Here is a 16,414-nt window from a genome sequence, read left to right on the forward strand (position 1 = left end):
GAATAACCATAAATCAGACGTCAACTTCAGACGCAGCGCACGTGGAAAGGCGTCGGGTGAACTTTACCGAAGAATTCCTTCGCTTCGTTTCCCAACGTCTTGCATCAGCGGCCTTTCTCAACAGCGTGTCTCCATTCCCACCGGGACAAGTTGTCTAACTTTCCCCGAGGCGGTTCGCACTGGTGACCAGTGGCAAAAAAATTTAAATAAAAAAAAAACACGGGACGTGGCGGCTTGGGCCGCTTCTACGGCGCGGGATACCCCGGCACCGCGTACGTCACGGCGGTCAGGTGGGGGGGATTCCTCGCGCCGGACGACGCGGTTCGGACGTCGAGGCAGCGCCCCCTGGCGGCGCGGTCCGTAGCACGTTAGTCCCCGCGGCGGTTCGCCTCTACTCATCTCGTCCGCCGGACCACCAGCGACCCAAAACCTCCAACATTTCTAACATTTCTGTATGGCAAAATGGGTTCGTTTTGTGCACGTTTTGTGCTCAGGGACATGATGGTAGTAAGTGGGTTTTAAAGCTGGGTCTTCTGGTTCATTGGCGAGTGTGTTACCCACTAGGCTACGACAACCATATTTCGAAATTCTTTATGAAATTATGTAGTTCGTTTGCGAACAGGGATAATCTACATTTCATTTCGAGTGTATAAAGTTGTGTTTTAATGTGCACAGATTGGTACAGAGACAGCTTAGAACGTAGCTGAGATATTATCTTAACCACAAGATGGCGATCTTCGATAATTGATGACAGACCGTGTATCTGTTTATCCTCAATTTACAACAGATGCAGGCAGTTTGATATTTAATAACGCGACTCTGAGCACATCGTTGGAGGTCTTGAAGCAAGGATTGATCATATATTTAGTTGTATAGTTCGAACATCGATGGCACGTCACTGAAATTAGGCAGGGCGACGGTACCTAGTGGGTAACACACTCGCCTATGAACCAGAAGACCCAGGTTCAAACCCCACTTACTACCATTGTGTCCCTGAGCAAGACACTTAACCCTAAGTTGCTCCAGGGGGACTGTCCCTGTAACTACTGATTGTAAGTCTGATAAATGCTCTAAATGTACAATAACGATTGTACGGGATTGGCTTTTCTTTTACATTTATCGTCTAAATGCCAGCTTCATAACACAACTCAAAGGTCAACACATAGGCGAACAGAATGGGCCTTAAAAATCGCTCAACACCTCCATCCAACGATGCCCCTTTACTGGTATTTTACTGGCATGACGAACAAAAAGAGGTGAAGCCGTCAGCGGTTTCCAGGGAAACGGAGCGTGTTTTACGACAGCTGGGGGCCGTGTTACGCCGGCCGGTGTCGCGCGTTTTGCCGAATCACCATGGCGGCTGTGTTGAAAGAGACCGTGGGGCTGTACGAGAATCTGAAGGCCGAGTGGAACAAGAAAAGCCCCAACCTGAGCAAGTGCGGCGAGATCCTCAGTAAACTCAAGGTACATGGCGCCGTGCTCCGGCCGCCCGGGTTACAGGCGAGGAGCCGCGGGGCTGGATGGCTAGGCTAGCTGGCTGGCTGCTGTCTGAAGCCGCCTCGCCGTCATTGTGCGCAGAGGCGCACTTTAGTGACCCTAACGCTTCTTCTGCCTAAAATAGGGCCGAAATGTCTAGTTTCTGCCCGATGCCATTCAGTGACGATGGTTTTAACTTGCTGGACATTAACCGAGCCGCTTCACGTTTGTCGTGAGTTTGACCAGGCTTCCTGTTCGTGTACGAGAACTACAGGAAGGTTGTCTGTGATAACAGTACACGTTAATAAAAGGCATTAAGTAATTTTACTGTCGAAACCGTATGGCTTTTTTTTTTTTTTACTGGATCACGTCTAACCGAAATGTGTGTTGGTCACACAGATCTCCCTTTTGGAGTTGAACTTCTTGCCAACATCTGGGACCAAACTCACCAAACAGCAGCTTATTCTTGCCCGTGAGTCCCCTGCTCTGTGTTTTTAAATGTTCTATTTACATTCATGCCCCATTATGTTCTGTGCCTGCCTGATGTATGCTTTACATTTATTTTCGTTCCAGGAGATGTGCTGGAGATTGGGGCTTTGTGGAGCATCCTGAAAAAGGATATTCCCTCGTTTGAGAGATACATGGCTCAGCTAAAGTGCTACTATTTTGATTACAAGTAATTCCATGGAATCTTTGTTTTCATCTTTTAATAATATTGCTTTTTTACTAGATTTTTCTGAATTCTAGGCTCAAATACACAAATGTTTCCCCTAGGGATGAATTGCCAGAGTCCGCTTATATGCACCAGCTGTTGGGCTTGAACCTGCTTTTCCTGCTCTCTCAAAACCGCGTGTCCGAATTCCACACCGAGCTGGAGCGGCTGAGTGCAAAAGACATCCAGAGCAACGTCTACATCAGGCATCCTGTTTCTCTAGAGCAGGTGAGCACTGTCGGAACGGATGCTTATCCCTTGTTCACACAGATAAAGTGCGTGCGGACACCGAGGTTGCGCAACGCCATTGATTTTCTGTGTTCATTTTTAGTACTTGATGGAGGGAAGTTACAACAAGGTATTTCTGGCGAAAGGAAACATCCCTGCTGAGAGCTACACTTTTTTCATTGATATTCTACTCGACACTATCCGGTGAGACAAAGCTATTTGTCGGGCTGAAAGATTAAGTTACCCGCCGGAGACGAAAAAGCACAGTCATCTTTTCAACGTGGTTTTATTTTCTTCTGTTTTCTTTTTCCTTAGCGATGAGATCGCTGGCTGCATAGAAAAGGCATATGAACAAATCCAGTTCAACGAGGCCTCGAGAGTCCTTTTCTTCTCTTCTCCGAAGAAGATGACAGAGTATGCCAAGAAGGTTAGTGTCTTTGACCACCTACAGAAACCTGGTTTTGAAGTTGCTTCATTCTGATGTGAAAATCTTCTCACTCTCTCAATTTGCAGAGAGGATGGAGCCAGAGCCCTGATGGCTACTATTTGTTCAGCTCACAGCAGCAGCGGACAGAAGAGGGGACCATCCCGTCCACGGAGCTAGCTCAGCAAGTCATCGAATATGCACGGCAACTAGAAATGATTGTGTAGCGCTTTTTGCAAAGGTGCATGGATGCTTTTCTTATACAGACTCTTCTCACACACATATTTACTCTTTCATATACACAATGAATGCCCAATGAACCCCCCCTCCAAACAAAAAGAAAAACAAGCGTGCTGACAGACGGACTGTTCTGCAGTAACACATCTGAGTAACTTAATGTTAACTTTTACAATGTCATACACTTGTGCCTGTCTGAGGGGTTGCGGGAGTATTACAGCTTTCTGTGAGCTTGTGCACTCAGAACTCTCAACTAAAGTACTGCTCAACAGCCCCCTGTCAGCATCTTGTCTTCGAGTACAGTTTTATACAGCCAACCATGCATCTCGGGTTAAACGCATCATAATACCAACATCACGACTGTTGTGGTACCCTCTGTTTTGATTAGTATTACATGTAAAATTTCTTTTTTTTTTTTTTTTTTTTTTTGTGTGTGTGTGTGTATGATTACTTAAAATTAGATGTTCACTTTGAAGTCTATATTGTGCTTTGGAGAGTTCATATAATTACTTTTTTCACATGCCCCTGCCTCATATCCTAGCAACTGACAGAGAAGGACTGTAAAAGTTGTTTTATTAATCAGAAATTTCTTGGCCCACCCCACCTGCTTAGATGGGTTATACTCCAAATGATCTGGAAAAGGTTTATTTCTGTAATGGTTGGAATGGTTGAGTTGTTCCTGTTCAGAAGAATAAAACGTTAAAACTTTTATTCCTGTTATTTTAAACCCCTTGCGTTTTCCCTGGCACACGCAAATTTTATGTCGGAATTGTTATGTCAGAGTTTCAATATCTGCTGCCTTGCCACAAGCAAGTCTTTTTTTTTTTTTTCTCTCTGTGACATTCTCATGGCCTCCTCTTGTTTGTGGGCTTTTCATTCTCACTGCAGAAACATCTAGGGATGACTCTGGCTGCCAGTCTGATCCATGGAGGCCTCATGCAATGTTTATTAGTGGTCAGTGGCCCAATTGATTGAGGTGTGGTACCATTGTCACTGAGACTGGTGCTGTGCTGGAAAGGCCTTGGTTGGGTGAACAGTGTCACTTCTGGGTAAAAAGTGGCCCAGAACCCCAAAATACCCACCCAGCAGGGGTCCTGTGGTCAGATGATTAGCTAGAAGATGAATTAGGTTAGATGACACCAGCTGTCTCAGTCTCTGCATATGCAAGGTTTTCATACCGTGTATGTGTATAAATTTGGTTAAAAAAAAAAGCCTGATCCTGGAAAGCCAGTTTTGTGGCATTGCCAGTAATAAACTCATTAAAGCTTCTCGCTGGCTTCAAAGCCATCGTGTCTTGAGAAAGTATCTCAAAGCAAAAATGTGCCTCCATGAATTTAGTTCCTGAGGACCATTGTTGGAAAAGAGCACTCTGCAGGTCCTACTATCTGATTAGATCTGAGAATCCTGTAGGCTCTCTTGGCTCGTTCATTTCCTGGCTAATGACTGTCTAGACTCGCAGGAATATTGTTAGGAATTCCGGTCCAGAAGAGAAGCCGGTGTAAGTGAACCTTGAATGTTTCTGTAATTCGTCTATGTACTATTAAAAACAGCTCCACTACACGTGCATGAACAAATCATATTCTCACAATAAAAAAACAATAACCCTATTGCAGTGCAGCGACATGATAATGTTCTCTTAAAAGATCACAGGTAAGTTTTACAAAGGCTCCAGACCTTAATTAGCTTCATGAGCTATGGCTCGCTCAGTCAAACTTGTCCCTAAAACCAGCAGTCATGCTGTCATTCTGAGAATAAAATAATTGATGCTCACAAGACAGAAGGCAACAAGAAAACAGCAATGTCTTTTCAGGTAATAGTTTCCACACTTCATGGTGCTGTTAAGAAATAGCAGGAGCAGTGGAGCTCTTTCTGGAGGAAGAGCTTGCTGGAATGAATGTCCTGCAAAATAGAACATTGGTGACACAACAAAACGCGTCCTCTGCTTTTAACCATCACCCTTGGTGAGCAGTGGGCAGCCATGACAGGCGCCCGGGGAGCAGTGTGTGGGGACGGTGCTTTGCTCAGTGGCAAAGGGGCCGCTTCCTTAAATGCTCCGCCACCGCTGCATTGTAGAGACCCTGTAGAACAAGGTCTCTCCAGCTACTAAGCCTTAGGCTGGCTTGATTCTGCTCTGGGCTTGTGTTGCGGCCGGTGGAACTGGATGCATTTCATTGGTGTTGGAGGGAAGAATAGAATTGAATAAGCAACCATCACATCGAACTTCGAGATAAAAAGAGGTTGGATCATATAAGCCCTACGATGGATACTGCAAGAGTTTTGCCAGTGACTTGAACACCACTGAAAGTCTGTGGATGATGAATCCCAAGTTTACAAGCCTTTTGCAATGAATGGGTGATCAATGCGCCACGCCGAGCATAATGTCTTTGGGGCGAACATTTCCCCTGTATTCCCTGTGTTCCCCCTCCGCTGTATACATCCAAAGGTGCCAGTCTTTTTAAACCCACATGGTTTCATGTCACTGCACAGTCTATATTATTCCTTAATAATCCAATGTGCATATAATGTGCAGCCCACACTCACTGTGTACAAAACCTTACTCTTATTTACTCTTCCCATATGTATATAGCACTGTCATTTTGTAATTTCTGACACTTTATTGTATTTTGTATTTTTGTATATTTCACAAATTTCAACCCTTGCTTAATTCTTTAGAAATAAAGTCTTGACACTTTCCCAGCAATAGCCACCGTTTACAATTTCACAAAATGTGCACCATATAAATGCAATTTTTGTTCATTTTGGAATTTGCATTTTATGAAGTACTCCGGCTATTGTGTACATTTTAATTGGATGATTTTTTAAGGGCACAGAAATGGCTGCCCTGTTTGGGAAAGCACATTACTGAATATATGAGCTGAAATTATGTGTAAATATGTTCTCGGGAATTGAGACATCATCATCTTCATTGTCGCTGTACTAAATAAAAATGGACATGTTTAATCAGGCAAATGACGAAAACAATGCATTATATAAATATTACTCATATTAACTTTATTTTTAATACGCATGTCCAATTGCATTCAGCGAGGGGGTGCAGGAGTGCCATAATACCGTAATATCTCATCATTCAAATCATGCAAACATAATATTGGTCCCCCCCTCGCCCAGTTATACAGATAAATAAAAAACGTCACACGTTGCCCGTAATATATATATATTATAATATATATAAACCCGCGCTTTTAATTCGCGCACGAAAGGTTCCCAGCAGCTGACGAGGCGGATCCTCCGTCGCACACGAATCTATGAATGGAAGGAAGGGCCCATCAATGGCGCCAGAGTTGCGGTGCGGCGCCGACAAGTTCGTCGGAAAATCCTCCGTCCCGACCCGGCCTGCGCCGTAAAGCGGCCCGGCCCGCCCTTCCCCAAAAGCGCTTCGCGACCACGACAGGGATTTTTTTTTTTTTTTTTTTTTTTTTGGTTGTTGTTGTTACCTGGATCTCCCCTCGGCGGTGGGAGGAAGTGGGTATGAATGGATTTTAAATGAATGGACAGAAGGCACAATGAAAGGCGGCTAGTAAAAAAAAAACATGGCTCCGCTGCCGCGGGGAGCTCTCCGCGGTCCTGGAACGCCGCGTTTCCGCAGCCGGGCCGCCGCGGAGGATTTTGAACGAAAGCGACGAATAGCGACGATGATGATGATGATGATGATGATGGAGGTTAATTGACTTCGTGACTCCTGCCGTTTCCTCCTTACCCTACAAAGCGCGTCTTTGCCTCGGAACCCGGCCGGAATCCGCCAGATTACCGAGCTGCCGGTGCGCGGAGGGACTTTTTTTTTTTTTTTTTTTATGTACATATACAGTCAGAAGGGAGCGCGGCAGGTAGAGAGACGGAGTGAGTGAGTGAGTGAGGGAGGGAGGGAGGGAGGGAGGGTGTGATAGAGAGAGAGAGAGAGAGAGAGAGAGAGGGAGGGAGGGAGGGAGGATGCTGCCGCCGCCGCCGCCAGCGGAAAATGGCTGCTGCGACCTGGAGCCGGTCCTGATACACCCTCCACCGAGGCGAGCGGAGCGACGCGGGTGACGGCGACATGAGCGCGAGCGGCGGGCGACGGCCGTGAGAGGGGCGAGGGCGCGAGCGAGCGAGCGAGCGGGGCGTCGAGGAGCGCGGGCGCGCGCGCGCACGCACGCTCGCTCGCGCGCGCGCGCGTGTGAGCGAGCGGGCGAGCGTGTGTTCTGCGAGGAGTGGCGGGGGGGGGGAATTATTACCGAAAAAAAAAAATTATAATTAAAAAAAAAAAAAAAAAAAAAAAAACCACACACAACCAAGGAAAGAAGAAGGAGAAGAAGACGACGGGGGGTGGGGGGCAGCGAGCTCGAAGCGGCGGGCAACGCCGAGCCATGGAGGGCGAGTGAGTCTTCATTATTCATTCATTATTGTCGCTATTTATTATTTATTCCCGTGATTTCGTCGCGCCGACCGCGGGAAGGTCTACTCGTGAATAGAAGTATTACGCAGGGTCAGGAGCGGCGGCGGCGGCGGCGGCGGCGGCGGCGGCGACATACACCCTGTTCTCTCCGCCGACCCGGTCGCGCCGCGATCGGCGCGATTTCCGAGCCTCCCGTGCCCACGGAGAGGCAGTTTTGTGTGAATTTTTATTATTGTTATTATTTTACACTCAATACGCAGCAAGAAAAAAATGGCACGTAACAGTTCCGCACTCCGCCGCGGAAATAAAGCTGCAGATTCCGTGCAAAAAAAAAAAAAAAAAACGTGTCGATGAAAATGGACAAAATATGGCGAGTTCCTTTTATCTGGGTAACATTCTATGTGACGGACGGGGCTGGAGAGCGTTGCGTTTTATTTATTTATCTATGGCCGGTTTTTATCAACGCCTCTCGGGTTTCATTACGATTTTTTAAAGCCAAACTTTATGAATGAAATGGGATTTTTTTTCCTCCCTCTTCCCTTCTCTCACCCCGACCCCCCTCCCCCCGCCTCTTCCTCTCTTTCCTTTTCTCATGCCCCCCCCCCCCCCCTCTCCACCTCCATCTCTCGCTTCCTCCATCCGTCCTCGCACCCACTCATCTATCCACGACCACGAACTGTAGTCTATTTCCGCCGTGAATCGGCCTGTGGTTTTTTTATTATTATTATTATTATTATTATTTCATTTCATTCATAAAATAAGAGCTGTCGTGCGCGAGCGCGCCGAGCTGGCGACAGGGGGACAGGAGGGAACGCGACGTCTTCCGACAATCGCGACAATATTGCAAATATTTACCTGCCCTGCTCATAGAAAAGCGACCTGACGGCGGACGTTGTGTTTTTTTTATGTACTTTGTGTTCTAGAGACATGAATGATAAACCCGGCACTTATTAATATTATTATTATGTATTTTTGGTTGGACGGATCGGGCCTCGTATGGAGGATGGGCGCGTTCATTGATACATCTCCGTGAGAAATAACTCTCTCGTTCTCTCTCCCACCTCCACCGGGGACGATTTCCGTCCTCACCAGCCCTCCCCCGCCCCCGTTTCTTTTTTTTTTTAAATCCCCTCTGCCCCCCCCCCACCCCCACACCCCTTTTCCCCCCACCTTCGGTCTCCCCATATGCGCTCATGTTGGCGTTATTACGCGCGCCCGTGCCTTCTGTATTTATAGCTTCTGTATTTATAACGGGATTAGATTTACCTTGCTCACGTGACCGCCCATTAAAAAAAAAAACCCACCCTCGTCGCTCTGCTTCCTGTCATTGATACGAACGCGTCTCATTGGTCCGCGCTCTCCCGACAAACAGGACGAAGGAGCCACGTGTCGGGGTCTCGGCAGGGGACGCGCTTTAATATCTCGGTGATCGTTAATTCCCCGTCAGGCGTGAGCGGCCTCGGCGAACCACGTGACCGCGCCGGACGGGCTGCAGTGTCCAGTGTAGGGTTTCCAGCGTGCTGCTGTCTTGCGCTGGTCTCGTGAGTGTATCACAGTTCGTGGTGGATTTGGTTCTGCAAACCCCCTCTCTGCCCCACCCCACTGCAAAAAGGGTGGTAGTAGCCTGGTGGGTAACACACTCGCCTAGGAACCAGAAGACCCAGGTTCAAATCCCACTTACTACCAACGTGTCCCCGAGCTAGACACTGAACCCTGGGTTGTCCCTGTAACTACTGATTATAAGTTGCTCTGGATAAGGGCGTCTGGTAAATGCTGTAAATATTCAAATGTACATCAAAACAAAATATGAATTTCCCACTGTGTAGGAATAATATATCAGCAATATTGATTATCTGTGATATTGAAAATGTGACTGTGGCGTCTTCTCCCCCCCGGAACTGGCCCTGTGCTAACAGAAGACGCTTCATCTCGTGGATGCCATCGGGCAGGTGTGCGTGGGGCCGGACGGGCCCCCATCAGCCGGGCCCGCCACTCACCGCTCTCACTCTTCCCAACAGTGTGCGCGTTCGTGCCGTGGTGATGACGCGTGACGACTCCAGCGGCGGGTGGGTGCCCCTCGGAGGCGGCGGCCTCAGTCACGTGGTCATCTGCAAGGGCCGGAGTCCGGAGAGCAAGGGCCGAAGGGAGTACGTCATACGCGGGGAGCGGCTTCGCGACCGAGCGGTGAGTGTGTGTGCGATGTGTGTTCACGTCTGTGAAGACCACCTGAAGAGCATGACTCTGCCACGTTCCTGCGCCTGTATATTTTTGGGACGATGTGATGACTCTCCTTCCATCCCTGTGTGTGTGTGTGTGTGTGTGTGTGTGCAGCCGATTCTAGAGTGTGCCGTGCAGAGGGGCCTGGTGTACAACAAGGTCAACCCCATCTTCCATCACTGGCGCATGGAGGACAGGAAGTTTGGCCTAACCTTTCAGAGTCCTGCCGATGCCATCTCTTTTGAACGAGGCCTCCAAAATGTCCTTGACAAGCTCGAACGAGGTAACATTTCAGCTGGAGTATCAGCCAGATCGCAAGCAACGGGGCAAATTATGTGGTGCTAGTAGGCTAGTGGGGTAACACACTCGCCTATGTACCAGAAGACTCAGGTTCAAACCCCACTTACTACCATTGTGTCCCAGAGCAAGACACTTAACCCTAAGTTGCTCCAGGGGGACTGTCCCTACTACTACTGATTGTAAGGCATTTACATTTACATTTACAGCATTTATCAGACGCCCTTATCCAGAGCGACTTACAATCAGTAGTTACAGGGACAGTCCCCCCCTGTGGAGCAACTCAGGGTTAAGTGTCTGGCTCAGGGACACAATGGTAGTAAGTGGGGTTTGAACCTGGGTCTTCTGGTTCATAGGCGAGTGTGTTACCCACTAGGCTACTACCACCCTTAAGTTGTTCTGGATAAGGGCGTCTGGTAAATGCTGTAAATGTAAATTATTAGTTGTGTTGGCTATAGAGTACGGGAAGTGGCCTGTACTGTAATGTATTGTTTTTTGGGTTTTTTTTGCATGTAAAATGAACGTCATCCATCTCCATGTTTTCCAGGATCTGACTCACCGTCCTCTTCCACCCCAGAAGAGGGAGACACTGAGGATGATGGCCAAGCAGTGAGTTTTATTTCTCTCGTTGCATGTGATTCACCCGGCGCTGCTTTGGTCCCCCTCCAATGTCCCGAAATGTGCCCTTGTGTGAAAGTGGTGTGCCACTCACATCGTGTCATCGCTGCTTTGCTGAGCTGTGTGTGTCGAGTTGATGACTTGCAGATTGTGTCAGTCTCACACAGGCAGTGAGTCGTCCTCTAACAGCAGGAAGGAGATGCTACTCAAACCCATCACCATAGTGACCAGCGAGTCGTCCTCCACATGCTTTCTACGAACAACTACGGAGGATTTTGGGTACGGAGCCGGGCACTCCATCACCACACAGGCGCCTGCCCAGGTAAAAAACATTTAGCGCCGTTGACAGCTCATCTTATTATTAAAGTAAAAGTGAAGTGACTGTCATTGTGATGCACAGCACACGGTGACACAACGAAATGTGTCCTCTGCTTATAACCATCACCCTTGGTGAGCAGTGGGCAGCCATGACGGGCGCCCGGGGAGCAGTGTGTGGGGACGGTGCTTTGCTCAGTGGCACCTTGGCGAGTCGGGATTTGAACTATCTATATATACTGTTATACTATTACTATTATACTAATATACTATATATACTATTATACTATATATATTATAGAACTACACGGTATAAAGACATGCAAAGGGGATGCCGGGACCCTGTCCTTTCTGTCTGACGTCGATTCCGGGTCTAACCACAACCCCAGGGGTTCCCAGTGCAGTGTAACTTATCATATGCCGCCATTTCCTCTTCTGTTTTACATTTACAGCATTTATCAGACGCCCTTATCCAGAGCAACTTACAATCAGTATTTACAGGGACAGTCCCCCCCTGGAGACACTCAGGGTTAAGTGTCTTGCTCAGGGACACAATGGTAGTAAGCGGGGTTTGAACCTGTGACTTTGTTTTCTGGTTCATAGGCGAGTGTGTCGCCCACTAGGAACCACTGCCACCCATATCGTCTCTTTGTCATTACAAGGAAAGATTTATTGGACTCAGATCTATTCTGGGTCACATCACTCTGCCTGAAACTCTATTTTAATTGGCCGTGACCACAGGTGTAAAGGTGCTGATTTTCCCGTTTCACGCCCATCTCTGGAAACACTGATAGCTGTGTTAAATTTATATTGACATCATGCCACATTGATTAAATATTTTACCAAAAATTTGACTTCCATTACTACAGACACAGACCGTAAGCAAGGGAGTTGTAGTAAATTTCTTAATTTTGTGAGCAAAATCACTGCTAAAGACTACTGGATTGGGAACAACTAGCAAAAAAGTGAATAAATACCATACTGTTTCACTTTCTCCTGCAATGTCACTGCAGACAGGCATAGTCATAGTCATAGTCATGCCCTTTTTACCAAAGCTGCATGAAATCAGGCTTTTTAGGCAGTAAAAATCCTTAGAAAATCACACAAATCCTTGTGAGGCGTTCGGGCGTGTGCGACTCATTTACATGTTTACCAAAAGGAACATTAAATTAGATCCCATGACTTGATCCCATGACAAACATACAACACAATATTACAATCGGACACGTGAAAATATGAACACAAGTGTTAAGCATACATGTTTCATTCAAGTTTCAGTGGTCAAACCTTGAAACAGCACCAAAACTACCACCAGTGGCCAAAAAACACATTACATTTACAAGAATCGCCCTAGAAAGGGCCAAACGACAACGTTGCTGAATGTGTGGTGGGCCACTCAGAATGTGCCGCCCTGAACGGGTCCTATAGGTGTTTTGAGGTTAGGAAGGATGGCAGTATGGATTAGCAAGGTGTGGCATTATTACATTTTTGGATGCTGGTGAAGGTGGGTACTCCCGAGGGGGAAGGTGGCCGGGTATCATGAACTCACGCATTACGGACTGTTGAGGTTTGCCCTTAACGTACGTGCCCTGGAAGCAGCTGTAATGATGATACCTGACACCTCCTTCTGCTTCACCCTCCCCAGATCCACACTAGACCGGCGCAGCACCAGCTCTCCCAAGTGACGGCCGCGTTGAACCCTCCGGCACCGTCGCCTCCTCCTCCTGCACCCCCAACCCCTCCCATGGTCCCCCCCGCCTCGTCCCCCATTTCGCCACTCTCGCCGACCATATCCCTGCTAGAAGAAGGAGACCTACGCAGCCTTGACCCCTGCAAGGACCTCTGGGGTTCCCGTGGGTATGAGGACTACCGCCGAGCAGGGGCCGCACGGACCAAAGTTGGGGGCCTGACAGGTGGGGTGGTCGTGGGCAGCGGCCCGGATAAGGAACTGTGCGTTGTGCGCTTCGAGAAGGAGCTGGCCGGCGTGGGGCCGGCCGGCTGCGAGGTGACGGTGGCTCTGGACTCCAAAGGCTCCAGGGGGCCCCACTCATCCTCCCCCATGTCCATGCCCAACGCCATGTCTGGGGTCTCCTCTGTAGGGGGATCTCCGCCGGACACGGGCAAAGGCTCGCCCTCGCCATGCTGCATTCACACCTCGCTGGCCACGTCCCGCTCACGGACTCGCAAGAGAGGAGGGGGGGGAGGAGGCCCAGGCGCCGGCGGCGGCGGCGACGCCATCTCCCCCGACGACGACAGCCCCTGCCCCCAGGGCTCGTCGTCCTGCTCGTCGCGCTGCGTCTACTGCCGCTCTGTCTTCAGCGCCTCGGAGAACGGGCGGGGCCGCTGCAGGGACGCCCCGGACCCGGCGCTGCACTGCCTGCGCCAGTGGACGTGCGTGTGGTGCGCCGAGAGCCTGCTGTACCACTGCATGTCGGACTCGGAGGGCGAGTTCTGGGAGCCGTGCTCGTGCGAGGACTCGCTGGGCGGCCGGCCGCACCCGCTGTGCTGCGCCCGCTGGATGGCGCTGCTGGCGCTCTCGCTCTGCGTGCCCTGCATGTGCTGCTACCTGCCGCTGCGCGCCTGCCTGCGCTGCGGGGAGAGGTGCGGCTGCTGCGGGGGCAAGCACAAGGCCGTGCGGTGAGGCCTGGCGTAGGGGGTGGGCTGTTGGGACAAGGTGTGTGTGTGTGTGTGTGTGTGTGTGTGTGGGTGTGTGTGTCTTGTAGGGACTGGGTTAGACCGAGCAAGCGTTTTAGGACGGATTTGGGGGGGACTTTTGGTTGGGACACCGAGACTTAAAAAAATAAAATAAAAAAAAGGAGAATCGTTCTCAGCTGGGAGAGCCTGACCCCCCCTAGTACACCATCAACCTAACCAACCCCCCCCACCTCATAGCCTTCTGCTCCAGTCCACTGTTAAACTCTACCTGAGCCCTTACTTGCCAGTCCCCTCTGAGCTCACTGCTGAGGGGCTGTTCCTTTCAGGAGGCGGAGCCAACGATACCACGAGGACAGGGAGTGGCCGGAGGGAGGGGGAACGAACGTTTTGTTTTTTTCTTTTTAATTCGTGAAAAAAGTTGCAAGGACATTTGTAGTTATGATTATCATGATTTTTATTGGTATATATTTCTTTAACTTTATAATATACACAGGTCCCCCTCTCTTGCACACACACACACACAGAGAAAACAGCAGGGGCTGTTCTAAACTGAATAATTTTTTATTATTATTTTTGCTTTGAAATGATTTATTTTTGATTCATATGATGAATACCCCTCCCCCCTTTTTTTACCTCTAATTTATTCAGTTGTACCTCAAGTCTGAAAGCTAGTGTTAAAAAGAGAGCTACGAAGGAGTCTCAGTCATTGATCTACTCGGTTGCTGAACTTTAGAAGTTTTGGGAGTGACGTGTTGTGCCGTGGTCAGGCTTTCTTCTTTGTTGTCTTTTGGGGTAGCTTTGTGGTGTTTAGTTGAGCACACTGGTGAAGAAAGGGAAAATCGCTGTGTGAATTTGTTTTTTTTTATTCATGTGGGTTTGAGACCGGAGGCGGACCGGCGGATCCAGACAAGTTTACCTCAATGAGGCAGTTCACCCGACCCTCGCGTTACAACACACACTCACACTTACACATATTATCATATTGTGATGTCAGTATCAGATATGAAAATTTCAACCTCCAGAAAGTGTTAACCAAAAATATCCACCTGGCCTAAAATCTACAGCATCCTAAAACAGACATAAGAGGAGGCACAAGAGGGGAAAAAAGTGCAATGACTTAACAGTGTTCTAAAATATATTATTTTTTTAAGACAAAAGCGTTAGGGACCAGTAACCTCGAAGCTGGACACATGAAAGAGTAATTGTGTATGACACAACACAGTTTGCTGCACTCCGTGTGTAGAGTACAAAAAAAAAGAAGAAAAATCAGTTTTGCACCAACGAGGAGATTGTGTCGCATTGAGCCTTCACTGACAAACTGTTGAGATGAACCATGGAGATCTCAGCCTGGACGTGGTTGTTCTCTGGTGGACGTTACTTTAAGTATGGTTTCTTAAAGCTGCTACTTGAACCTCCAAACCTCGCCTACAGGGCATAATCTATGAGTAGGGTTGGGCAGAACATAACCATTACTGCTACCCTGTGGGAGGGACAACAAATGTCCTTTTGGAAAATCAAAATGCAAGCAACTCTAACGTATTTTAAAGGGACGCTGAGACTGATGAAGGTCTTCAGTTACTCACTGTGTCAGAGATGATTCATTAGGGTAGAGTTAGCCAACCAATCTGTATTAGCCGGCTGGTATTAGGCACTTTATAACCGAGCTTGTATGTGTGTTACAATGGAAGACGGGCAGAATAGCAGGTCACGTTGCCAGTCTGTTCACGTTCATGGACCCTCCGCGCCCCTCCCTTAACAGAGTTGGGATCTGATCGTCAGGAGTAAAACTCCCGTCCAGCATGCTGGTAGTTATGCTGCTGCCGTTCCCTGGAAATCTCACACGTACAAACACACACACGGTCAAGCAGATCAGATCAAACAGATACCATTACGTAGGCAATGTTGGTGTCCAAAACCACACAAACACAGGAAATGATGACAATAAAAAAAAATGAGATATGAGAAGAACCTCGCCCCATCATTACATCTTAATAAATGTGCCTTTTGATTTAATTAATCAATAATCTATCATTTCGAAGTAACTATGTACGCAAGTACTATTTGATTATTTTTTTTTGGGTCATTTATTTCTGCCAATGTGCATATTTTAATATGTATGTATCTATTAGTTTGAAAGTAATTAATGAAAATATTACCTGTTTATTTATTGATATATTTATTCAAATCCTTTATTTATATTTGGAAACGGGTTTTTATTTTCTGTGCTGTCCTATTTCTCTGACTTTGTGCCAATGTGCTGCTTTGAGGTGTTACACATCGTGGGTTTGTATCATTAATTAAAACCCTCACTCTATATTTTAATGAAACGTCTGCACTGTCTTACATTTCTGGGGATCTCTTCACTGTTTGGTCAGGACCATCGCACAAAACAAAGACACTGATGCACACACACAAACACCAACCAAGCATGTGTAGGGCTGCAAAAGTTGATGAAAGTAGATAAAAATGTGTTAATTTTCTGAAAAATATGATTGACAGACTAATTGATTATTAAAATAATTTGTTGGTGGGTTGTTCATATGAAGACTCAGTGAAAAGGAGATGAACCATAATGGCAATAGTGCATTTTTACTTAATCAAGCTTTTCAGAGGCTCAACATTACTTTACTTACATAGCATGGACGCATCCAGAATTGGTATTATTAGGCCATTATAAGCTATACACAGACGTTGTTGACTGTTGTGATCCACAATCCAGATTAAAAATTGTGCTTATGGCTCCAACCAGTACAAACCTGGACTATTATCAGGGTGTGTGTGTGTGTGTGTGTGTGTTCAATGTGAAGTACCATAAATGTCCAGTGTCCACTCAGTGGAAGTACTG

At 47.6% G+C, this 16,414-nt stretch overlaps 3 protein-coding genes across 3 annotated transcripts; all 3 read left to right on the forward strand.

Moving 5' to 3' along the window:
- Window positions 1–1,301: 1,301 nt before the first annotated feature.
- Window positions 1,302–3,797, forward strand: psmd8 (proteasome 26S subunit, non-ATPase 8). Its single transcript, XM_028962053.1, has 7 exons — window positions 1,302–1,464; window positions 1,876–1,948; window positions 2,050–2,152; window positions 2,251–2,416; window positions 2,520–2,620; window positions 2,732–2,843; window positions 2,930–3,797. Exons 1-7 carry the CDS (start codon window positions 1,354–1,356, stop codon window positions 3,065–3,067), a joined length of 804 nt encoding a protein of 267 aa, XP_028817886.1. The 5' UTR covers window positions 1,302–1,353; the 3' UTR covers window positions 3,068–3,797.
- A 3,550-nt stretch (window positions 3,798–7,347) lies between these two features.
- Window positions 7,348–10,860, forward strand: LOC114769298 (sprouty-related, EVH1 domain-containing protein 3-like). Its single transcript, XM_028962185.1, has 5 exons — window positions 7,348–7,449; window positions 9,486–9,651; window positions 9,799–9,967; window positions 10,529–10,590; window positions 10,747–10,860. Exons 1-5 carry the CDS (start codon window positions 7,439–7,441, stop codon window positions 10,771–10,773), a joined length of 435 nt encoding a protein of 144 aa, XP_028818018.1. The 5' UTR covers window positions 7,348–7,438; the 3' UTR covers window positions 10,774–10,860.
- Window positions 10,736–15,891, forward strand: LOC114769297 (sprouty-related, EVH1 domain-containing protein 3-like). Its single transcript, XM_028962184.1, has 2 exons — window positions 10,736–10,921; window positions 12,560–15,891. The coding sequence occupies exons 1-2, from the start codon at window positions 10,736–10,738 to the stop codon at window positions 13,553–13,555; spliced, it is 1,182 nt and encodes a 393-aa protein (XP_028818017.1). The 3' UTR covers window positions 13,556–15,891.
- Window positions 15,892–16,414: the final 523 nt, after the last annotated feature.

Source organism: Denticeps clupeoides, chromosome 19, assembly GCF_900700375.1.
Source record: "Denticeps clupeoides chromosome 19, fDenClu1.1, whole genome shotgun sequence".
Classification (NCBI taxonomy): Eukaryota; Metazoa; Chordata; class Actinopteri; order Clupeiformes; family Denticipitidae; genus Denticeps; species Denticeps clupeoides.